The 23,289-nt window shown below is 41.7% G+C and overlaps 1 protein-coding gene across 2 annotated transcripts in view; it reads right to left on the bottom strand.

Annotated features, from left to right (window-relative positions):
- LOC145417810 (uncharacterized) overlaps positions 1 to 14,704 on the bottom strand; it is a 78,859-nt gene extending 64,155 nt beyond the window's left edge. For both annotated transcript variants that reach the window (XM_080286432.1, XM_080286433.1), the window contains exons 1-2: positions 14,577 to 14,704; positions 1,778 to 1,913 (exon numbers count right to left, since the gene is read on the bottom strand). In XM_080286432.1, coding sequence (XP_080142558.1) covers positions 1,778 to 1,858 — 81 coding nt within the window. In that variant the 5' untranslated portion in view covers positions 1,859 to 1,913; positions 14,577 to 14,704. The remainder of the gene's footprint in view (positions 1 to 1,777; positions 1,914 to 14,576) is intronic.
- Positions 14,705 to 23,289: the final 8,585 nt, after the last annotated feature.

The following is a 23,289-nucleotide window of genomic DNA, read 5'->3' as shown; positions in this document are numbered from 1 at the left end:
AACCTTTTCTAATTCTCACCCCCCCCCTCACTGAATGACAGGTTCCCTGTGACCCCCTTCCTCAAATACTGCATTTTACTAGCATAGTGGGCACACGTCAATAAATATCAAAGATTCTTAATCTCTTAAATTGCTTATATATTCAGATAACCAGATTTATTATTCATATCTGAAATATTTTCTGCATATTTAGAAATTACTGAATTCCACCATAATTCATAGTTTTCAAATATAATTACCCTCTTTATCAAGCCTTCGCGCCCCCCCAGGCAGCCCTTCGTACCCCCCTAAGGGGATGCCCCCCACAGGTTGGAAACCACTGCTTTAATGTAAAGGCAAAATTACAGCCATCTACTCACTCCACTCATTCAGCTTTTCTGGCATATCAGCAGTTCAGTGCACTCCCTTTACTACATTCAATCATTTCTGCTTGGTGCCCACCAAGAGCTGATGCCTTCAATTTATAAACCTCTTAACATTATTTACATTTACCACTGTCACACACCATTACACCTTCCTTCCTTCCTTCATGCACCATCAAATCTCATTATCACAGCTTTGCTCTCAGTAAGTTCATTCATCAGTTGCTTGCAATATTTTTCCTTCTGTCCCTTAATTTCTCTTACATCATTTACAGTTTCTGACTCTTCTCCACATTCATTCTACAATGTCCAATAACCATGTTAAACAGTTTCCTAGTTTCAGTGTTTACATTATTTTATTCCAAAATCTAAATTTACAGTTGCCTTTTCATTAAAAACCTTTGAACAGTTTCTTAATAAAGCCTACTGCACTTCACAGTGCCTTTCATCCGAACTCTTCTTGCAACCACCCAAATTTTTCTTTTTCTTCTACCAGTCTACCAACTTTCATCACTTACCACATTTCAGTTTCTCATTACAGGCAGAAAACACCCTTCCAAGACCATACACAACTTTAGCATCAGCAACCCAATATTTCTTGTATGCACCCCACAAAGTTCTTAAACCTACCTCCTCTCAATTCACTGACCATAACTCCTGCACTATATTCCATTCACATCCTACTGCCACAGCTTAATTTCCCCATGTTATTTTCCATACTACAGACACAAGTCACAGAAATCTCCACATCATTCTCTCTCAACAATTATTTGTAACGCTCACAAGTACTGTATCCTTTTCTCTACAAGCACACAAATGATTAGGCTTCTTTCACCATTATCTCTAATTTCACTTTATCGTGTGCTGTATACAATACTGAAGTATTCGTCAGTATTTTGAAATATAAAATACTGCATGAAATATAAGCAATGTAGTTTGCAGGTTGAAGCAAAACAAAGTGGAATACAGTAAATTCTCAATTATCCAGCATAGTTCAACCAAGCCCAATGCTGGATATTGCACAGTGCCCCCCATGGGCTCAGTATTTGGCACTGAGCCGGATATTGCATTATTATCCATCTCTACTATCCTAAAAACTTTCCCATGAGTAGAAAGACAAATATTAAGCATAAAGTACAATAATGATAAAATGCAGTACTGTACAGTAATACAACGCCAGTTGGTTACCGTTTACAAGCCGGCTGATACACCTCGATGTCAGAGATTGCACAGAGCCACCAGTTACGTCCCGTTTCAGTACCAGATATTGCATAATTTTGCCAAACAGTGCATTATTAGAGCAGAGCCAGCAGCACATGATATTGTGTTGGGCCGGATGTTGTGACAATGGATATCTAAGAGTTTACTTATGAAAGTACCCCTGTATATATTAGTTTCACACCAGCCTAACTTACCTTAAATATATTATTTATATTTAGCGACTGGAACTTCTTTGATTTCTCCCCCTTTGCTTGAGACCCAGACGACGCTGACATGCTGATCACAGGCGCTCATTTAGATGCTGAGGAACCTGTGGAACGAACCACTAAGCTGAAAAGAAGGAGAAAGTACAGGCTCAACACATTACACATGCCACACTGCCAGATGATTCTCTTAGACTTCTAGACAATGATGCATGTCATAAGCACTACCCTAACTCTCACCAATTATCCTAACCAAGCTTTCCACAGCAGTACAGCTTGCAACATTTGAACCTGGGATAGCATCACTGTGCAGCAAAGGTCTGGCATTTGGTACTCAACAACCTTGATAGATATAGACAGATAGATAGATATTTGTCTGTGGCAATAACATAAACCAACAGGACTGCCCAATATTAACTGCCATGACCAGCCAAACGTGATGCAAGTGTGTCCAGTAATTGTAGCAAGACCTCGGCCTCATCCTGACAATGTCACACATTCAAATATCACCAACAGGAGTGTTTGTGTGCCTGGAAAAATGCCAAATGTCACCAATATTTTAATTATTCAGATTATAGGATGGGACTGGAGTGTATTGGTGTTGTGATGAGGAGAGGTAGATTGAGATGGTTTGGACATGTGGAGAGGATGGGGGATAATAATTGGGTGAGGAAGGTGAGATGTGTTAATATTGGGGGTGGGGTTACGAGGAGTAGACCGAGAAAGACATGGGATGAGGTCATTAAGTGTGACCTCAGGGTTAATGGACTGAACAGGGGGGCTGCAATGGATCGTGCAGCATGGAGAGCCGCCGTTAGGTGACCAAGGCCAACGCATGCAAGCATGTTGGAGCCTTTAAAAACGAAACGAAACGAAACGATGGAAAAAAAAAAAATTCACATGTCGGGCAATAATTTAATGTCCTTTTTCATGCATCTTACTTATTGTAAAAATACATAAATATTCTATTTCTTCTCTTTAAAACAGTATTGTGTCAATGCAGCATGAACAAAAGTAATTATAAAAAAATTATTCCACAGCAGTTGCAGCCTGGTTTATGCATGCATAGAAATATATATGTATATCTTTATCCAATAACAGAAATTAGTTATAATTTATACTAACAAATTAAACTCCCTGTGAGTAAGAAAAAACTTAATTCATTTCAAGAAAGCGTGTTGATACTTATATGCTGCCTCAGGCAAAACAAGTTCTCCTAGGAAACAGAAACAGCCGTCTGTCTTCACTGACTGATCTACTCCATCACCATGCTTGCTTCGTACGTCTGGCAGCGGTAAGCTTCGGTATGCCCTAACATTTTAGAGTCTAATAAATATTAAACTATGGATAGACCATATGTGCCATTTTTTGTACAAGTCAGATTAAATACATATGTCAATATTCATACGCATTTTTTACTTCTTACAGTCCACAAACAGTCTTTTTGACAAATATTGTACTTATCTTCTTAGGGAAGAATATACAAATATATTATTTTATCGGCGATATTTTGGGTGAAATAGCATACGGTAAGTAGGAGTGATTTACATTTTTTAAAGCAATGTCGTGCTCCCTCTGTGTCAACAAGTGGGTTGGTGGAGGGTTAGTGCCCCTCCCTGTAAAACAAATAACTCAAAGTCAAATGGCCACCCCTTACGGCATTAAGATGTCTGGCAATAGGTCTGCTTAACCAATATCGTAATTATCGATCAGAAAATTTACACTGAAATTTAACTAAGATCCCCTTAGCCCGCAGAAACAAAAACGAGACATAGTTTCTGGCGGTGTCTGGCAGATTTTCCTCTTCACGCGAACACTCCTATTACATCCAAGGAGAATGTGAGATTCACAAACAGGGTAAAAAGAAAAAGTAAATCTCATGTACGAGAAACTGAAACTTTCCCATGAAATGGACTCCGTGGTTCTGGCTATTTACGGGTTAACCCTTGCCATGCTGATTCTTGCTACCAGCACCACCAGATGATTTCATTTAGCTTTGATTAGACTTGCAAAACTGGAGTGGTTACATACTGTATAGTCTACATTAACCCCTTCAGTACTTTTGACTTTTACTATGGTATATTATGAGAAAAAAAAAACAACAGGGGGGGCTCCAATTTTCATATTTTTTTCGGCTATTTCCACAGCATGCCTGTGTAACTACCATTACATTCTAGTAACAACCTATAAGTATCCAAGTTGTTGAGTTAGAAATTATAAGCTAAGTTAACCCTTTCATGCATGGTCGTAAGTTTCTAAATGGGGTGTTTCATTCATAATGCTCTCCTGGCTAAAGGAAGCCTGACTGGTGGTTGGTCAACTTTTAATTCAAAATCTATTTTCGTAGGTATTTTTTATTATAGTTTACATCATTGCCCATCTTCAGGAAGTAATTTTTGTACCTTGAATCACGTTGGGTCTGGTTAGTACTTGGATGGGTGACCGCCTGGGAACACCAGATGCTGTTGGCATCCCTACGTGTCAAGTGGGGTTGGTGGAGGATTAGTGCCCCTCCCTGTAAAACAATTAACTCTAAGCCCTTGACCACCCCGTTTGGGATACATGGCGTCTGGCAATGTATGTGAATCAAGTCACAGAGTATGAAGGGGAAGTGAAGAGTAGTGACTGTGGTCCACAGGCTGCAGTGTCGCAGTGGAGTGAGCCTCAAGGTCTGACTGGGCTTTGTTAACTTGGCTGAGGCACTTAACCACCATTTCACATTTTGTTTGGCAATTTTTTTTAAAGAAAACAACTCCTAAAGTAAAGATGGATTAATAGCCACACTGATCTTATAGTGAGTTTCATCACTACAGCACATCATACCATTTTGAGCTATACATATTATTAATGTAGCCTCGAAAATTACTTCTTAAACTAGAAAGCACTGAGAGAGTACATAACTCTGCCAGTGCCATTAAAAAGGATCCAGATCCGCATCCATGGCGATAGGATCTGTATCCAGATCTGCCCCCAAATTTAAACAATTCTTTCTCGGCCCACAGCTCACCCTTCCATGAAATTTCATTGAAATTCATTGAGAACTTTTGGAGATATTGTGTGGGATACTCCAGATCCGGATCCGCCCCCAAATTTGATCACTTCTTCCTTGGCCAATGGCCCATCCCTCCACAAAGTTTCATTGAAATTCATTAAGAACTCTTGGAGATATCGTCTGGACAAACAGGCAGACCGACAAACATAACCTCCTCCAACTTTGCTGGCGAAGGTAAAAAATTGCAACATTATTGTTACTGATATCATATAAAAGTATCTCAAATTTTTTTAACAAACTGGAACTAAATATTTACTTATACATGTATGCTTCAAAAACAAAAACTTCCCCCTTTAGGTGATCACAATTACTGATGCTGACACATTCTAATATGCTGGACATTTATTTGGTTAAAATAGGTAGAACCCATTCCCAGCTGTGGTTGGTATGTACTTGATGAAAAGTCTACTGAATATATCAGGTAAGGTATACGGACTGTGGCAACAAGAATACCTGAGCTGAAAAACTCCATACCATATGAAATTCATCGACAGATTAGATCTCACGAGGGAGGACAAGGACCAGTGCTCCTCAGAGGGTCAGTGATGGCTAGATTTTAACCTCATCGTGAACCAGAGCACATCAGAAGAACAAGAGATGTTTTAAGTATTGTAGGGCATCAGTGCATCAGGTATAAGCTTTGAGAAATGGAGGCACCTGTATTCAGTTTCCATGGACTAAAAGAAAAAGATGACAGAATTAACAGACTGTGTGCCAAGTGTTGTAAAGGTATGTGAGGTAGGAAGGAAACTAAAATGCTGGAGAGAAATTTTATTAAATAAGTTGGATCTGTGCACACAGGAAAGAAAATGGGTGAATGATGTGCGGGAGAGGTGGAGTTGTGCTAGCAACGAGTGACATTTCTCTATAACTCTTTCCTTGTCCACAAATGGTCTTCTGACAGAGAGGTAAGTGTAATGAGAAGAGGCTAGTTTAAAGCAAGCAGGGAGAGGAAGCTGGAAGCTTAAACAATTTCTTTGCATATATTTCTGACAGCAGACTACGGTAAAAATCTACATGCCATCAACATGTCACCTTTCTCTCACACATTTACCATATTGAGTCATCAATCAACACCTTATCTTCAATCATTCAATGAGTGATGTACAGGATGATACAACAGCTGGCAACATGGAGGTGATTTGGTCATGACCACCCCCTTGAAGTCTGACATCTGCCTACACACAGTGGCATTTTTTATCTACTTTCATCATTCAGTAGTATGCAATAATGGTATACCAAACTGTTTTCACTGAATGGACTGGGACTGAGTTCATTCCAAAACAAACCTTTCTCAGCAAACAGGAAATTCTAAACTTTTGGGGGAAAACGATGAAACCTACTCACATTCTTGTAGACGCAGCATGGGCAAACTGGCCTACTGCAGTTATCATTATATTCTTAACACTGCATTTTTATGCTACAGGTTGGAATTTTTTATTTATTTACTTTGAAGGGGGAGGTCAACTAGAGGAATAAATTTCTTTGAGATTGCTCTGGTGTTCTGCCCCACTGACACCACAGGCAACCCAACAACAGCAACTACTAATACATTTTGAAACATCACAGGTTTCAATGATACCAAGGTTAGGTTTGCATGATGTCAGGTTTAAGGATGGTACAGTAAGGTTAGGTCTAGAAGATGCCTGCATTACACCTGCAGTACTTACAACACCTACTGTACATCATTCTCTGTTACAAACTGCTGTTTGGGTAAAACTCGTAATTTCTTTTAAAATTTGGTTTTTCCTGAAGAAATGAACATTCAGTTACAATGCACATGTGTGCACACACACACACACACACACACACACACACACACACACACACACACACACACACACACACACATGGAATCTCTAATTGGATACTAAAAGAATGCAGAGAACAAGTGGTGGATAAGATTCCCTCTTTAACTGAGTGTTCTCATGAAGAAGGGAAGGTGCCTGGGGAATGGAAGAGGGCCAGTGTGGTACCAATTTACAAGGCAGGTAATAGGGAAAAAAAACCTGTATTATATACCAGTGTCCCTGGCCAGCATGGTCACAAAATTGTGCAGGAGAATCCTGAAAAACAGATGGATAAAATACTTGTATCTGGAGATGGACATGTTGGCAGGAAGACAATGTGGATTCAGAACTGGGAGGTCATGTGTCTCTAATTAGCTGAGCCTCTACTCAAGGGTGATTAACAAGCTACAGGAGAGAGAGAGTTGGGTGGGCTGTGTGTATTTAGGTTTGGAGAGAGTCTTTGACAAGGTACCCCATATGCGACTAATGTGGAAATTGGAGTACATAGGAGGACTGAGGGGGAACCTCTTGGAGTGGATGAGAGACTTCATGAGAGACAGACAGATGAGGACAGTAATAAAGGACAGGGTATCAGGGTGGAGGAAGTAACAATCAGGGTCACGCTGGGCTCGGTGCTAGTGCCCATAATGTTCCTGATTTACATAAACAATATGGTGGATGGAATGAATAGTTCTGCAAGTCTGTTTGCAGATGATGCAAAGATCATGAGGAGAGTAGAAACTGAAGAGGACTGTAAAATCCTGCAGGAAGATCAGGATAGGAGTCATGATTACAGCCAAATTGGGAAATGAAATTTAGAGCAAAAAAATGTAGAATAGCAAAATGGGCTAAAGTATCAAGAGGCCATCACTGAATTATTTGATAAGTAATAAACCACGCACAAAAGCAGGAGGAGCAAAGGACCTGAGAGTGTTGGTCCAGGATGATTTGTCACCCGAAACACATTAACAAGATTGTTTGAGACACATGTAAATGCTTGACAAACATGCGAATGACACTTCAATACACAGACAAGATGATGACAAAACTGATAGTGGCTATGATTCGACCCAGACTCGAACATGCATCAGTGGTTTGGTCCCCGCGTAAAAAGAAAGATATAAACAAGATCGAGAAAATAAAAAGAACAGCAACCAAGCTGGTCCCTGGCCTGACAGATCTATCTTACATGGAAAGACTAGAAAAGCAGAGTCTGCCTTCCTCTGAAGAAAGAAGAGAGAGGGGCAACATGATTCACGTGCTCTAGGCTGTGATGGGAATAGACAAAACTGACAGAAAAGATCGGTTTGTATGGGATCAGAGAGTAACAAGAGAGCATGGAATGAAACTGAAAAAGTCAAGTTGCCTGATGGATATCAAGAAACACAGTAGGTACCCACAGTACGTGAGTATATGGGCGGCAGAGGACGGCGCGTACTAGGAATTCGCGTACTCTGAATACATAAACTTATGGGAAAAATTACATATGGGTGGCACCCCCCTTCATGGGCAACCCTTGAGACTCCTTTCACGCCTACATATTGTACTGTACAGGGAAACTCTCTAAGATAAAGTAAACCAACAAGATTATGGCTTTACTAAGTCAACAAGGATATGGCTTAACTAAACCAACAAGAATATGGCTGCTCACCTTAACCCAAGAGGACAACAGGCAAGTTGTGTCCTGCACCAATCAGTTTCAGGACAATTCGGCATCAATTCGCCGTCACAACAATCACAAGACAATTCGCCATCATTAATGAAGACAGCTATGGGTGGCGCTAGAAAAATTCAAAGGCGACTACAGCGAGGAAGAAACAATTAAACCACCAGTTTTGGAGAGTGGAGATTTGGCTATGAGCCATTTCCTGGGGAAGATCAAGAGGATGCTGCAATGTCTGAGGTGTCAGAAATAGACTTTGAAGGGCTTATGAACGAAGTGAGTGCATTAGCTAAAGGAAGTGTCGAAAGTGTTGATGACGGAGTGGTAAGGAAGGTGGTATGTTGAGTGTGCAGGAGAGAATTCGCCGTCAAGTCAATTCGCTGTCAGACAATTCCCCATCAAAACATGGATGATTCCCCGTCAGGACAATTCACACCCTGGACAATTCCCTGTCATTCTATAAATACAGTATACTTATTATTAATTAATCAATACTTTAATAACCATCAAAATCTATGTTCAATTGCATAGGCTTTGGATATTATTTATTAGTTGCATCTTTAGTCAATACTGACTAAAGGTGCAACTAATAAATAATATCCAAAGCCTACACTATTGAACAATGACTTTAATGGATCCTCCTGAAATATAGTTATTAAAGTATTGATTAATTAATAATAAGTACAGTATACTGACGGGGAATCATCCATGTTTTGACAGGGAATTGTCTGACGGGGAATTGACTTGACGACGAATTGTCTCGGAACCCTAGCATGCAACTCCTGCACCACTCGACACACCACCTTCCTCACTACTCTGGTCACCAGCACTTTCAACACTTTCACTAGCTAATGCACTCACTTCATTCATTAACCCTTCAAAGTCTATTTCTGACACCTCAGACACTGCATCATCCTCTTGATCCTCCCCAAAGACAAGTATCCACTCTCCATCACTGACGGTTGGCGTTTCTTGGGGTAGCAATGTCGCTTATTCAGGGTAATCCTGGATTTGGGCCACTCCTCACTGCCCGTCTTGCCTACAACGAGGTCAATTCGCGCACCAATCAAAAATACACCAAAATTTAAAAAAAATAGGTCCTCGCGTACAATGAGGATCGCGTACTCTGAAGTTGCGTACTGTGGGTACCTACTGTAAAGTTTTCCAAACAGATGCACTGAGCTGTGGAATAGCCTGAACAAAGAAATCATCCAGTCTAAAAACTTAAAGGAATTCAAAGCAAAGTCTGACTTGCTGAGACAGGGAAACGGGACCCCACAAGCATGTTGGTAGCTCATTTCCTGCATATATAGCTATGACAACTAGGTAAATCAGCTATGTAAACAGACAAACACACACAAACTCAATCCTCCATACTGATTTCCCCTTGTGGCTTTGCATTCACACACACACACAAACAAAATCCTCCATACTGATTTCCCCCTGTGGCTTTGTATTTACACATACAGTAAATGGCAGAAAAAAAAAAAAAAAAAAGTGCTTGCAAGAAACACCCAGTCACACCCATTTTTTTAAATGTGAAAATATAAGAGCTCCTATTCCTAACATACAATTTTGTACCAGTACTTCTTTAATACAGTAAAACCTCGATATAACAGACTTCAATAGACCAGAATTCGCTTTTATCGGACTCGAGGAGCTACCAGACTAAATTCCTATACAGTATATCGGAAAAAGTCCGATAAAGCCAGAAGCAGTCCAGACTGCCTGACCACTTCAGTTATGTTCACCACAATAAGATAAATAAAAGACATGTTTATCAGTGTACAGTACAGTATTATTATAATTATCAGTGAAGTTATAACACAGTACAGTACCACAATGGTAGTCAAAACTGTTTAAAAACCGTCCAAGCAATCCGGACTAATGTCTGATACTGTATATAGGAAAAAGTCCGGGTTAGTAGGGGGAAGTCCACATGTCACTTTTATCGGAATTTCGCATTTTTTGGAATGGTTTGGTCCCCAATTAGTCCGTTATAGTGAGGTCTTACTGTACTGTATAACCAGATTACCAAAGTAAAACGCTTACAAGATCCAGAAACGTGATATTCTGAAGTTCCTGAATATAAAACCTCACAGCTAATTTTTACATGCACATCAAGACAGAGGACCTATATCTAAACAGGAAACATTCACTGGCTTTAAATTTGATAAAATATTAATTCTGTAGAAATGTAATGTTAAATTAATTACGGTATACTATGACGAAACTTTAACCGTGTCATAAATCATAAATTCAACATCTGTGAATGGGAGATCCCTTCCACTATCGGAAAAAACTTTAGCACAGTACCGGTACTAGACTTTATATGATATTTCCTACAGTTTCTTCAAGCGCTGCTGCATGTTGCCATTAGTTATTTTCTTTTATTTTCAATATACTGTATCCCAATGATTTCAAAATGCACAACGAATGAAAATATTGTAAGCACTCAAGGAAGAAATTTACAAATCACCTCCACTGAGCTCATCCTGAATTTCCAGGTCCAGCAATAAGACAAATATATATACCGGTACCAACCTAACCTACACTTGGGGTAGGTGAGACAAAAAAAACTGTCAGCAAACATATAGTGAGTGGATGGGATGCAGAAGCATGGAGGAAGGTGAGAAACGGAGGAAAGCTATATGCAGGGAGGAAGAGAGAGGTGAAACGATTAGTAAGAGAGAGTAAGAAGAGTGGATGAGGAATTTGCAAGGAATCTGAGTGTAAAGTGGAGGGAATGTAAGAATATGTTCTGGAAAGAGGTAAAGAGAGTTAGACAGGGTGTCAAACAAGTTAGTTGGGGAGTGAAAACTACAAATGGTAGATTGCTAGTGGAGAAGGAAGAAAAAGTGAGCAGTTGGGGAGAACATTTTCAGGAATTATTAAACATACAGAATGAAAGTGATGAAAGGATTAGTGACTGGGGAGTGGCTTGGAGAAGGAGGGAGGAAATAGTGGAAGCAATGAACAAAGTCAAAATGGGGAGAGCCCCAGGAATAGATGGAGTGTATGGTCAAATGCTGAAGCATGGGGGAGAGATAGTAGTAGAATGGATGTGGAAGAAGTGCAGATTGGCCTGGGAGGAAGACATAGTCCAGACATACCGTAATTATTCCTCTGTACAAAGGAAAAGTTTCCCGTAAGCCAGCAAACCATTTACAACACTGGGTGGTAACCATATAACCAAACCATATGTGCTCCCTACGTGTCAACAAGTGGGTTGGTGGAGGGTTAGTGCCCCTCTCCATAAAACAAATAACTCAAGTCAAATGGCCACCCCTTACAAAATTAATTACGTCTGGCAGTAGATAGTTGATAGACAGACAAAGGAAAAGGGGAATAAGAAGTGTGTGGTAATCATCTGGGCATTTGTCTTCTCAGTGTAATAGGAAAAGTGTATGGCAGGATACCTATTGCCAGAGTTAGGGAAATAACAGGAATTAGTTGGTGAAGAACAGGGAGGTTGTAGGAAGGGAAGAGGTTGTGTAGATGAGAAATTCATTCTTATGTCTTGAGTGGAAATGTTTCAAGAGAAGGGAAAGAAGTTGTATGCAGCCTTCATGGATTTGACTGTGTGGAGACAAGGAATGTGGAAAATATTAAGAATACACTCAAACCTCGACTTAAGGGATTTCGGATTTAAGGGACTCCTTATTCTACCTGACAAACAGACAAGACCATTCAAAAATGATACATAATGTCTAGGTTATATACATTTAATATGTTTCTTTATACGGTACCCATAAAATAATATTCATAATCATATAAATAAGTAAGAAAAGTGAAACAATCACTGCATTTCATAATTTTTGTCTTTATATGTGGTAAAACAATGAACATTTTCAAGTAAGGGACATTTTCAATTAAGGGACAAGTTGATTCCACATTTAGTCCTTTAAATCGAGGTTTGAGTGTGTATGAATTAATGGGGTAAGTAGCTGAATGCCATGAAGATTAAGTATGAGGGGGCTAAGGCTGCAGTATGTGTGGACAGTGAACTGAATGAATTTTTCTATCTGAATGTTGAATTAAAAAAAGGATGTGTCATGTCTCCACGGGTGTTCAATCTGTATATGGATGGGGTTATAAGAGATACAACGTAGGACAGGGGATGTTGGAGCATCCCTAATGAGTGAGGGCAGCATTTGGACACTCCCTGTACTGCTGTTTGCAGATGATACTGTACTGTTAAGAGAAGACAAAGGGGAACTGTAAGGCTTGGTGTATGAGTTTGGAAGTGTAAAAAATGGAATCTAAAGGTGACTGTAGGGAACAGTAAAGTTATGGTCTCAAAAAGAAATGAAGTCACTGGTTGCACAGTTAAGGTTGGATGATATGGAAATGAAAAATGTGAGTGTATTTAAGGACCTGGGTACTGTGATGAGTAAGGATGGAAGTTTGGATGGTGAAGTGCTTGAAAGGGTACATGGAAGAATGGCTGCTGGTTCTTTGAAAGCAGTGATAAAAAACAGGTAAGTGAGCATGGAAGTAAAGTTATTGCATAAGAGTATTGTGACACAAGCTCCAACGTATGGAGGTGAAGCTTGGACCTTGTTAGAGGGACACAAGTCAAGAGTGAGAGCAGTGGAAATAAGTTACTGAGACAACCTTGTGGAGACATGGAGAAACAGACTGACAAATGAGGAAATGAAGTGTTGTGATGTGGATGTGACAGAAAGCATTAGGAGAAATACACTGAGGTAGTTTGGCCATGGGGATAGGATGGAGAGCAAGAAACTAACGAGGAGAGTGTATGTGAGTGAGGTGGAGGGGGGGTGGAGGGGGGGAGAAGGGGGGGAGAGGGAGGGGGAGGCCAAGGATGAGTAGAAGGGATGGGGTGGCGAGATATATGAGAGGGGGTGTGAGTTGGGAGCAAGGCAGTGAAATGGCAGGGGACCAGGTGACACAAAGGCAATTTGTTTGTGGCCACCCCTTATGGGATTGAGGCATTTGGCAATAGACTGACTGATAGAAACTAATAATAAGAAAATTAAAAATTGGTGGAACAATTAAACCTGGCATTTATGCAGTACTTAAGCATTAAAATGAATTCACAAGTCCTATTTAGTACAGTACATCTTATACCATACTGGTACTTTAATTTACCCCAAGAAAAATAATGTTTCTATTACAGTACCTGTATATTTTTCTAGAAATACTGGATACATATACTCCATTTTTATCCATTACCTTGATTAAACTGCATAAATAAAGGTAAAAATACTTTTTAACCACGCGTACCTTCTCAGCATGACTATGTAACCAAAACTGACGGACAATAACTAAAATCAAAATTCACTTAAAAGTTTTGTTGCCAAAACATTCCATGCTCTAAAAACAAAACAAAGCAACTACATCTTGACAGATGCTTGCACCGGCTCAAATTCACTTAATTTGTCCACTGAACTGCAAATCATTAACTTTTAGATGTATGGAAACATTTTAAAAATCAATAAACAATCACACTGACAAGCTGGATGCCACACAAATGGTGAAAAATCTCATTAAAAGTACCTTTGGCAAATCATCCATTAACATTTAACTCACTTCATTAAAACATTTAAAAATTTAATAAACTAAAGGCCTGAGAGGTGATAACCACGAATGAACACAATTCCACCATATATAAACTGATGTTGGGTAACGTTACACTTCTTGGTGGGCAAAACAAAAACCACAATAGACCGACCCTCAAAGACTCACCAAACAACTTCAAATCACGTCAGACTACGTTTTACTGTCCCTGCATATTTCCTATCGTATGTTTCCTCTACACCGACAACCACACTAAGCAGGCCTAATCACACCACAACTACACCGTCATGGCCCTGGCTTTCTTCTTTGAAAATGCACTTTCATTAACTGTTTCAGATATATTCTGGGGGCATACATAACCAGGCTCAAAATTCTCGAGTCACATCTGCACCCTCACCAAGGAGGCTGGAAGCCTCAACATAAGAAGATGAAGAACCCGGTAGGATAGACGGAAGTGACCTGCAGCACCAAGTGGAGAATCTCATCCCCTGGTCTGCCTACAGCGTCACTCCCACTCTCCCCTTCACTTCTTCCTTACCAGACACTTTCCTTCCATGAGCTTCGTTGTTCTACTACACTGCTACTCACTGTCCCCCAGCTACCACTGTATCTAAGAGGCCCGAGTGGAAAGGAAGGTCAGCAACATATACAGGCACAAATATGAGCCCACCCAAATCCTCTAGGTCGTCTGCTATCATTATTATTAATTATCGGAAACAAACAACTCCAATCGCAACTTACCTGGGCTCGTTCCAATGACGGATGACTGAAAAATTAACCCTATCCTAATAATAGAGGTAAAGGGACGGATGGCGACAGAATTTCACGATATTTTCACTAACACTACGCTCCTCCGAGCGACTGTCAAAATGGCGAACTGTACCAAGCTTCTCGGGATCGATATGATGACGTCACACTCCCAGAATGCGCTGCGCCGTGGAGCCAGACGGAGAGAGAGAGATAGAGGTGTCTACCACTTTAGTCCACTTATTTCACTCCGATTTACATTAAATAAAAGTCGAGATCTGTTGGTGTATAGCGGCTTTAAAACAAAGAATTATCATAACTGTAACTCTTAAAATAAAGAAGAACATAAACCATTCTGTTCATACAGAAAATTCTAAACATTTGTTGAAAACCTGAATAATTCCGTCTGCTCTCCTCTAGTTGGCGGCCTGTTTAAAACACAGGACAAGATCTCAGCTGATAAACAAAACAAAAATAAACATTATTTCTCATCATTATGTAAAACAAACTTATCTTTAAACAATTTATCTGTCTTTCGTTTCGGATAATCAACATATATGAGCTAAATACAGGTTTTATTCGTATAAAAATGAGTACGTGCGTATTTTGACATACTTAGGTATGATGAAATCGATACCATCCTTGACGTGATCATCTGTCTACAAAGCATTGTTTATATCTTGGCCTATCTATCTATCTATCTATCTATTGCCAGACGCCTCAATCCCGTTTGGGGTGGCCACAAACAAATCGCCTCCAAGTCGCCCTGTCCCCCGCCATTTCACTGCCCTGCTCCCAACCACCGCCGGATTAAGGGGGGGGGCCAAGGGGCCCGGGCCTTGGGCCACCCACCAAGAGGGGGCCTCCCACCAGAGCGGCAGGAAGTTGAGCACAGGCACCCACCTGTGCGGAGAAAGGTATCCCTAATATTCAAAACTGTATCTCTGTTTTTTAGTTCCTAAAAAGAGACAGGCCAGAGAAAGGGATGGGGGATGGAGTTATCCCCGTACCCTGAAGATTGGGTCTATGAATGTGCGTGGATGTAGTACGATTGAGGCTAAAAGGGAGGAGATTGGGAGAATGTTTGTGAGAAGAAAGTTGGATGTGTTAGCTTTGAGTGAAACGAAGATGAAAGGGAAGGGGGAATCTATGTTTGGAAGTGTGAATGGAAGATTGTCAGGTGTTGATAGAGGAAGGGCAAGAGAAGGTGTGGCCTTGTTAGTGAGTCCGGAAGTACAGCAGTGTGTGATTGAATGGAAGGAGGTGTCATCGAGACTGATGTGGGTGAAAGCGAAATTTGAACGTGAGTTGTGGGTGTTTGTGAGTGCATATGGGCCTGGTAGTGAAAGGGATGAACAAGAGAGGGAGTCTTTCTGGAATGATGTTGATGAGTGTCTGCAGAGTTTTGGAGCTAATGTGAATGTGGTAATGATGGGAGATCTGAATGCTAGAGTGGGAAATGTAGCAGTTGAAGGCGTAGTTGGTATGCATGGTGTGCCTGGAAGAAATGAAAATGGGGAACGAATGATAGCGATGTGTGTTGAGCGAGAGATGGTGATTGGGAATACGCTGTTTGAGAAGAAAGATATTTATAAGTATACATGGGTGAGACAGGAGGGTGGAAGGGTTGTTGATAGAGCTTTGATGGACTATGTGGTTGTGTCTAGGAATGTAATAGGAAGATTGTTGGATGTGAGAGTTCTAAGAGGGGAGGGTGGAGGTATGTCTGACAACTACCTGGTGGAGGGAAAGTTAAGAGTAGGTAAGAGATGGGTGAGAGCTAGGAGGGTTAGGTGTGGCAGGGAGGTTTTGAAAGTGAGTGAGTTGGATAAAAGAGAGAAAAAGATAGAATATCAGGAGAAATTGAAAGATGAGTGGAATGCAGTGAAAGATCGGGAAAATGGCAGCGTAGAGGAGGAATGGCAGTTGTTTAAGAGTGCTGTGGTGGGGCATGCAGAAGAGGTGTGTGGTGTGAGACGTGTGGGTGGTGGTGTAAGAAAGGGAAGTGAATGGTGGTGCGAGGAAGTAAGTATGGCTGTGGCCGAGAAGAGACGTGCATATGAAGTGTGGCTGCGGAGGAAGGATGAGATGTCATATGAAAGGTATAAGGAAAAGAGGAATAGAGCGAGAAGGGCTGTGCGTGATGCTAAAGTGGCAGCAGATGAGAGGTGGGGTAGGCGGCTGACAGAGAATTTTCAACAGAATAAGAAAATGTTTTGGAAGGAGGTGAAAAGGGTGCGAAAGGGAGAGTCTGGGAAGGAAGAACGAGTAAAAGCAGAGGATGGAAGGATGTTAATTGAGATGGATGCAGTAAGGAAGAGATGGGCAGAGTATTTTGAAAGATTATTAAATGTAGAGGAGGAAAGGGTGGCTGAGATTGTGGCGGATGGAAGGGTGCAAGGAATGAATGTGTTGGGAGAGTTGAATGATTCTTTGATCACGAAGGAGGAAGTGGAGAAGGCAGTAAAGGAGATGAAAACAGGGAAAGCTGCAGGTATGGATGGGTGTGCTGTGGAATGCCTGAAGGGTGGTGGAGTGACTATTGTTGACTGGTTAGTAAGATTGTTGAATGTGTGCTTTGAGAAAGGTATGGTGCCAATTGACTGGGCAAGTGCTTGTGTGGTCCCGTTGTATAAAGGCAAGGGTGATAAGTATAAATGTACTAGCTTTAGGGGTATAAGTCTGTTGAGTGTTGTAGGTAAGGTGTATGGTAGAGTGTTAATTATGAGAGTTAGAGAGGGTACAGAGGGAGTGATTAGTGATGAGCAGTGTGGCTTTAGGAGAGGGAGTGGATGCGTTGATCAGGTGTTTGCTGTGAGACAAGTGTGTGAAAAGTATTTAGCGAAAGGCAAGGATGTGTTTTGGGCATTTATGGATTTAGAGAAAGCGTATGATAGAATTGATAGGGAGGCTTTGTGGACTGTTTTAAGATTGTATGGACTTGATGGTAGGTTACTAAAAGGGGTGAAAAGTTTTTATGTAAATAGTAGAGCATGTGTAAGAGTGGGAAATGCTGTGAGTGATTGGTGTCCCGTGAGAGTGGGGCTGCGACAGGGATGTGTGATGTCGCCTTGGTTGTTTAATATTTACATGGATGGTGTTGTAAGGGAGGTGAATGCAAGAGTTTTAGGTGGTCTGAGTCTGGTAAATGATGATGGTGGAGATTGGAATCTGAAGCAGCTGCTGTTTGCAGATGATACTGCACTGGTGACTGATTCAGAGGAGAGATTGAGACAGTTGGTAGAGGAGTTTGGAAGGGTGTGTGAAAGGAGGAATTTGAAAGTAAATGAGAATAAGAGTAAAGTGATGAAGTGTACGAGGTTGATAGATGGTAGGGGGATGAATATAGTTTTGAATGGTGAGTTGCTTGAGGAGGTAGATTGTTTTAAATATCTAGGGTCACATGTTGCTGTGGATGGAAGAATAGATGCAGAAGTGAAGTTTAGAATAAATGAAGTAGGAAAGGTGCTGGGAGGAATGAAAAAAGTGTTTAAATGTCGTTCGCTTAGAATGGATGTAAAGAGAAGGCTGTATGAGGGTGTTGTGGTACCGACTGCATTATATGGGGCTGAAACATGGAATATGGGTGTAGCAGAGAGGAAAAGTTTGAATGTAATGGAGATGAGGTGTCTGAGGAGTATGTGTGGAGTGACGCGTATGGATCGGGTGCGAAATGATGAAGTGCGAAGGAGAACTGGAGTTGTTCAGGAGATGGCTGGTAGAGTTGAGCAGAGGGTGTTGCGATGGTTTGGGCATATGGAGAGAATGGATAATGAGCGATTGGTGAAAAAGATAACTAGATCTGATGTGAGAGGTGTAAGGCTGAGAGGAAGACCACGAATAGGATGGATGGACAGTGTGAAGAGAGCGCTGGATGTGAGAGGGATGTCTGTTGAGCAAGGAAGAGTGGCTGTGCGTGACAGAAATAAATGGAGAGAAATTGTGAATAAATAAGTGATGACGCAGCCCTGAGGGGATATTCTCCCGCATTTGGTCTGATCAGCTAGTCAGGTCAGGTGCGGGTAAGGGGATGGGTATGTTATGATGTGGCAGGGGTAAACCAGTTCTGCTGTCGGGCCCTGCTGCGGATGTCACTAATTGCATTGCGCAGTTGACTCTTGTGCGGTGTGGTGCGGTGAGGATCTGTCCGTTCTCCCCTTTGGGGCTAAGATGTGAATGAATGTGTTTGAATGGATGAGTAAATGGAGAGTGTGTCGTCCTGTCTCGGCTACCTCCCTTTCCTTGGGGGAAGCAGCCTAGGTATATAGATAGATAGATAGTATCTGGAACATTAAGCATATTCTATGAAAAATATTGGATGAATAGTCCCCGTTCAGTATTTCCTAACTAAAAGTGTCCTATTTATATATTAGGATTTAGGTTACCAGTCTGTGGTGTATGCCATTGGGGGGAGTTGGAAAGGGGGCCTCCCTTCCAAGCGGGCCCCGGGCCTCCCACATGCTTAATCCAGCCGTGCTCCCAACTCACACACCCCTCTCTCATATACCTCTCCACCCGATCCCTCCATCTCATCTTCGGCCTCCCCCTCCCTCTTCCCCCCTCCACCTCACTCACATACACTCTCTTCGTCAGTCTTTCACCCTCCATCCTCTCCACATGGCCAAACCACCTCAGTGTGTTCCTCATAACGCTTCCTATCACATCCACATCCACACCACAACGCTCCTTTATATCCTCATTCGTCAGCCTGTCTCTCCATGTGACTCCACAGGCTCCTCTTAAATAACTCATTTCCACTGCTCTCACTCTTGACTTGTGTCCTTCCAACAATGTCCAAGCTTCACTTCCATACGTTAGAGTTGGTATCACAATACTGTCATGTAGTAACTTTTTCACTTCCATGCTCACTTCCCTGTTTCTTATCGCTGCTTTATCTACCCAAGTACTTAAGCGTACTCACGTTTTCCAATTCCTCACCATCCAACCTCTCTGTACATTCAATGACTTCACCTCTCTCAAAGACCATCACTTTACTCTTCCCTACATTCACCTTTAGATTCCGTTTCTTACACACTCTCCCAAACTCATCCACCAAGCCTTGCAGCTCCCCTTCGTCTTCACTCAACAACACAGTATCATTTGCAAACAACAGTACAGGAAGTTTCCAAACACTACCCTCTCTCACCAGGGCCACTCCAACATCCACTACCCTACCTTGTACCTTTTTTATTACCCCATCCATGTACAGATTGAACAACCATGGAGACATGACACATCCCTGTTTCAACCCAACTTTCACAGAGAAAAATTCACTTAGTTCACCATCCACACGCACTGCAGCCTTCGCACCATCGTACATACTTTTCACAGCATTCAACAACTTCCCATCTACTCCATATATTCTTAACACTTTCCACAATCCTTGTCTATCCACCCTGTCATAAGCTTTCCCCAAATCCATGAAAGCCTCATACAACTTCTTTCCCTTCTCTAGAAATTTTTCCACTAAAGATCTAAGAATGAATATCTGATCTACACAACCTCTTCCCTTCCTAAAGCCTCCCTGTTCTTCTCCAATTAATTTCTCTGTTCTTTCTCTAACTCTGTCAGTAAGTATCCTACCATACACTTTTCCTATTATACTAAGAAGACAAAAGCCCTTATGATTACCACACACTTCTTTTTCCCCTTTTCCTTTGTACAAGGGAATAATTATACCTGACTTCCAATCCTCCGGGACTCTACTTTCCTCCCAGGCCAATCTGCACATCTTCCACATCCATTCTACTACTATCTCTCCCCCCATGCTTCAGCATTTCACCACACACTCCATCAATTCCTGGGGCATTCCCCGATTTAACTTTCTTCATTGCTTCCACAACTTTTATCCTACTGATTTCTTCCTGTCTTCTCATCTCCCTCCTCCCAGCCATTCCCCAGCCACTTATACTCGCATTACTTCCATCCTCCATGTTCAACAATTCCTTAAAGTGTTCTCTCCATCTGCTTACTTTTTCTCCCTTCTCCACTAGTAATCAACCATTTTTATCTTTCACTCCCCTGCTAACTTCACTTCCACCCTGTCTTACTCTTTTCACCTCTTTCCAGAACATTTTCTTACAGTCCCTCCACTTTACACTCAAATTCCTTCCAAATTCCTCATCCACTCTCTTCTTACTCTCTCTTACTAATCTTTTCACCTCTCTCTCTCTCTTTCTACATATAACTCTCTCTTCCGCCTCTCAACTTCTTCCACGCCCCTATTTCTCATCCATTCATTGTATGCTTTCTTCTTTTGTGCCACAACCTGTCTCACCTCTTCAGTCCACCACGCTGTTCCTTGCACCCCCTTGGTGAACGTTGATTATACCTGTGATTAAATCTTGCCGAGAGTTGCTGGTATGCACAAGTGACTTAAAATATAAATAAAAAGCCTTTTCTTTGAAGTAGAAATCGATTCCTCTTCCATATGAGAATAAGCTGCTTCCCAAAACAAACCGTGCACTGATGCTCTAAATTTTCAAGAACGTTAAAGAAACTCTGTTTGATTTATACTGAACAGCAGCTATTCTACATTACTTCAACTCTGGTAATTGCACACACACTCACTATGCATGTATACAAACTTATATAAATAAATGAATATAATTTATTTATATTTACACACACACACACACACACACACACACACACACACACACACACACACACCGCTCGCTGGTGCAGTGGTAACGTTCCCGCTTGCCAACTGGTGGACGGGAGTTCGCGCCTCGCTCAGGTTGCGAAAAGTTTCACTGACGAAGTGGGTGGTTACTGTCCCCCTCGAGCAAGGGGACGGGTGTGTGCGTGTGTGAAGGTCACAGCCTTGCCCTTAGATCGGACTATATGAGCTCTCAGCTCCCTTCCGGGAGGGTAAAAGCTGACCATCACGACCATCAAGTGATCCTGACCGACCCGGTGAATTACACACACACACACACACACACACACATATATATATATATATATATATATATATATATATATATATATATGTGTGTGTGAGAGAGAGAGAAGAAACTCATTACCATTCACAATACAGGACACCCTACGACGTCGATCTTCACAGGATTATTCCCTCCTTGATCCACCATTTGACCAGCCCATCCCTCTACCCCTCTCCACTCACCCCACCCTTTTACTAATCCCTACACTAAACTTCCAAGAGAAATCTGTGACTTTTGTCTTCCCACGTAAACGCCGCTCCTCGTACGATGCCTATATTCACAGGGTATACTTATCTCCTTACGCTCCCACCACCGCCCACCCATCGCATCTTAACTCATCCCACCCACCCCTTTCCACTCACCTCACTTTTTCTTCCCGACTTTTGACTTACATCCTCTCGGCCTACCCGCAACACCCATCTACACAGGGTATACTTCATCCGGCATACTCCTCCATCCTTCTTTCTGCCAGTCCCTCCCACTCCTGTCCACCCATCCCACCCAGTGCAACTTTGAAGTGGTGAATATAATGAAACTCCCTCAACTACGTTTATTTTTCACACTTATCCCCCCTATCACCCCAACACCTATTACCACACCACCCTATCCCATCCATTCGTCCCTCTCCCCTCCAACACCCAGTCCTGAATCAATGTCAAAGACCGCAGCAGTGGCAGAAGTGATTTTTTTCTTTTTAACGAGAAAACGCCGCATGTATGTAGAGTTCTAGAGACCGCTCCATACTTGAACTGTTTCTCGATCTTCCAAGCACGTTCGCTGCAATTCTTCCTATTACCTGCTCATTATTGCTCTCACCGTATACTTGTGGGTGTTCCTATGGTGGATGAACGTGCTTGTTGACTATTAATGAAATTGAATGGAGGTCGCAATAATAAAACAGTTAACATTGCTTACGGTATGAAAAGGCTAATGGAAACTAGTTTTGGCGGCGACATTTTACCCTGAAGGAAAAGGGATGGGAAACCACTTCTAAGCTGAGCAAAATCACCTTATAGTACCAAGAATGAGACAGCTTAGGTTCATCACATTCTGAAGGAGTTAGAAATAATCTCTTTTCAGTATACATGTCCACCAAAGTGAAGTTGCACATTCTGATTTTTTCTCGCAACTGACACTTCCCAAGTCATCCTGTCTTTCTTTTCCTTCCTCATTATGGTATGTATAGTACATCCTTAAGCAGCCATTTTCCCTTTTCTGGTTTCTTTAATCCCAGTGCAGGATTGCTCCATTATTTCTGCGTCCAACGTTAGTTTTCGTATGCCTACTTCGTGCACAGGGCAATATACACCATGACTGACACGAACAAGCAGCATGACCTGCCCAAGGTGTAGAAAGCCGGAGCTGGGTGCAATGTACCCACTGACAAGACTTTGACGGCAAACTGTGACAAGTCAGACCTTGGTATATAGAATTAGGACTACGTAAGTATCACTCTCACCCAGACTTTTACAGTACCAACCTATTTGTGCTCCCTCACCACTGCACCTCACGGACTCCCGCCCAACTTTTCCCTTAAAACTAGGCCATCCTTAACAACCACTTAATCCTTCCTTCTGACAAGTAATCAGACGAAATGAATGGTAAATTGTGCTCGCTTTGCGGGGATGGTATTAACATTAGTCCATCCGACTCCCGACTCCCTTCCATCCCCACACCCTATTAGGGGCTGTTAATGCCTGTTGTCATTCCAAATGATTCCAGAACGAAAAAATAAAAAAAAATTACATGAGAAATCAAGA

The sequence above is a fragment of the Coenobita brevimanus genome, chromosome 111 (genome assembly GCF_032717465.1).
Source record: "Coenobita brevimanus isolate Jiangsu-jjx chromosome 111, ASM3271746v2, whole genome shotgun sequence".
NCBI classification, from domain to species: domain Eukaryota; kingdom Metazoa; phylum Arthropoda; class Malacostraca; order Decapoda; family Coenobitidae; genus Coenobita; species Coenobita brevimanus.
This window is presented reverse-complemented; position numbering and strand designations above follow the sequence as displayed.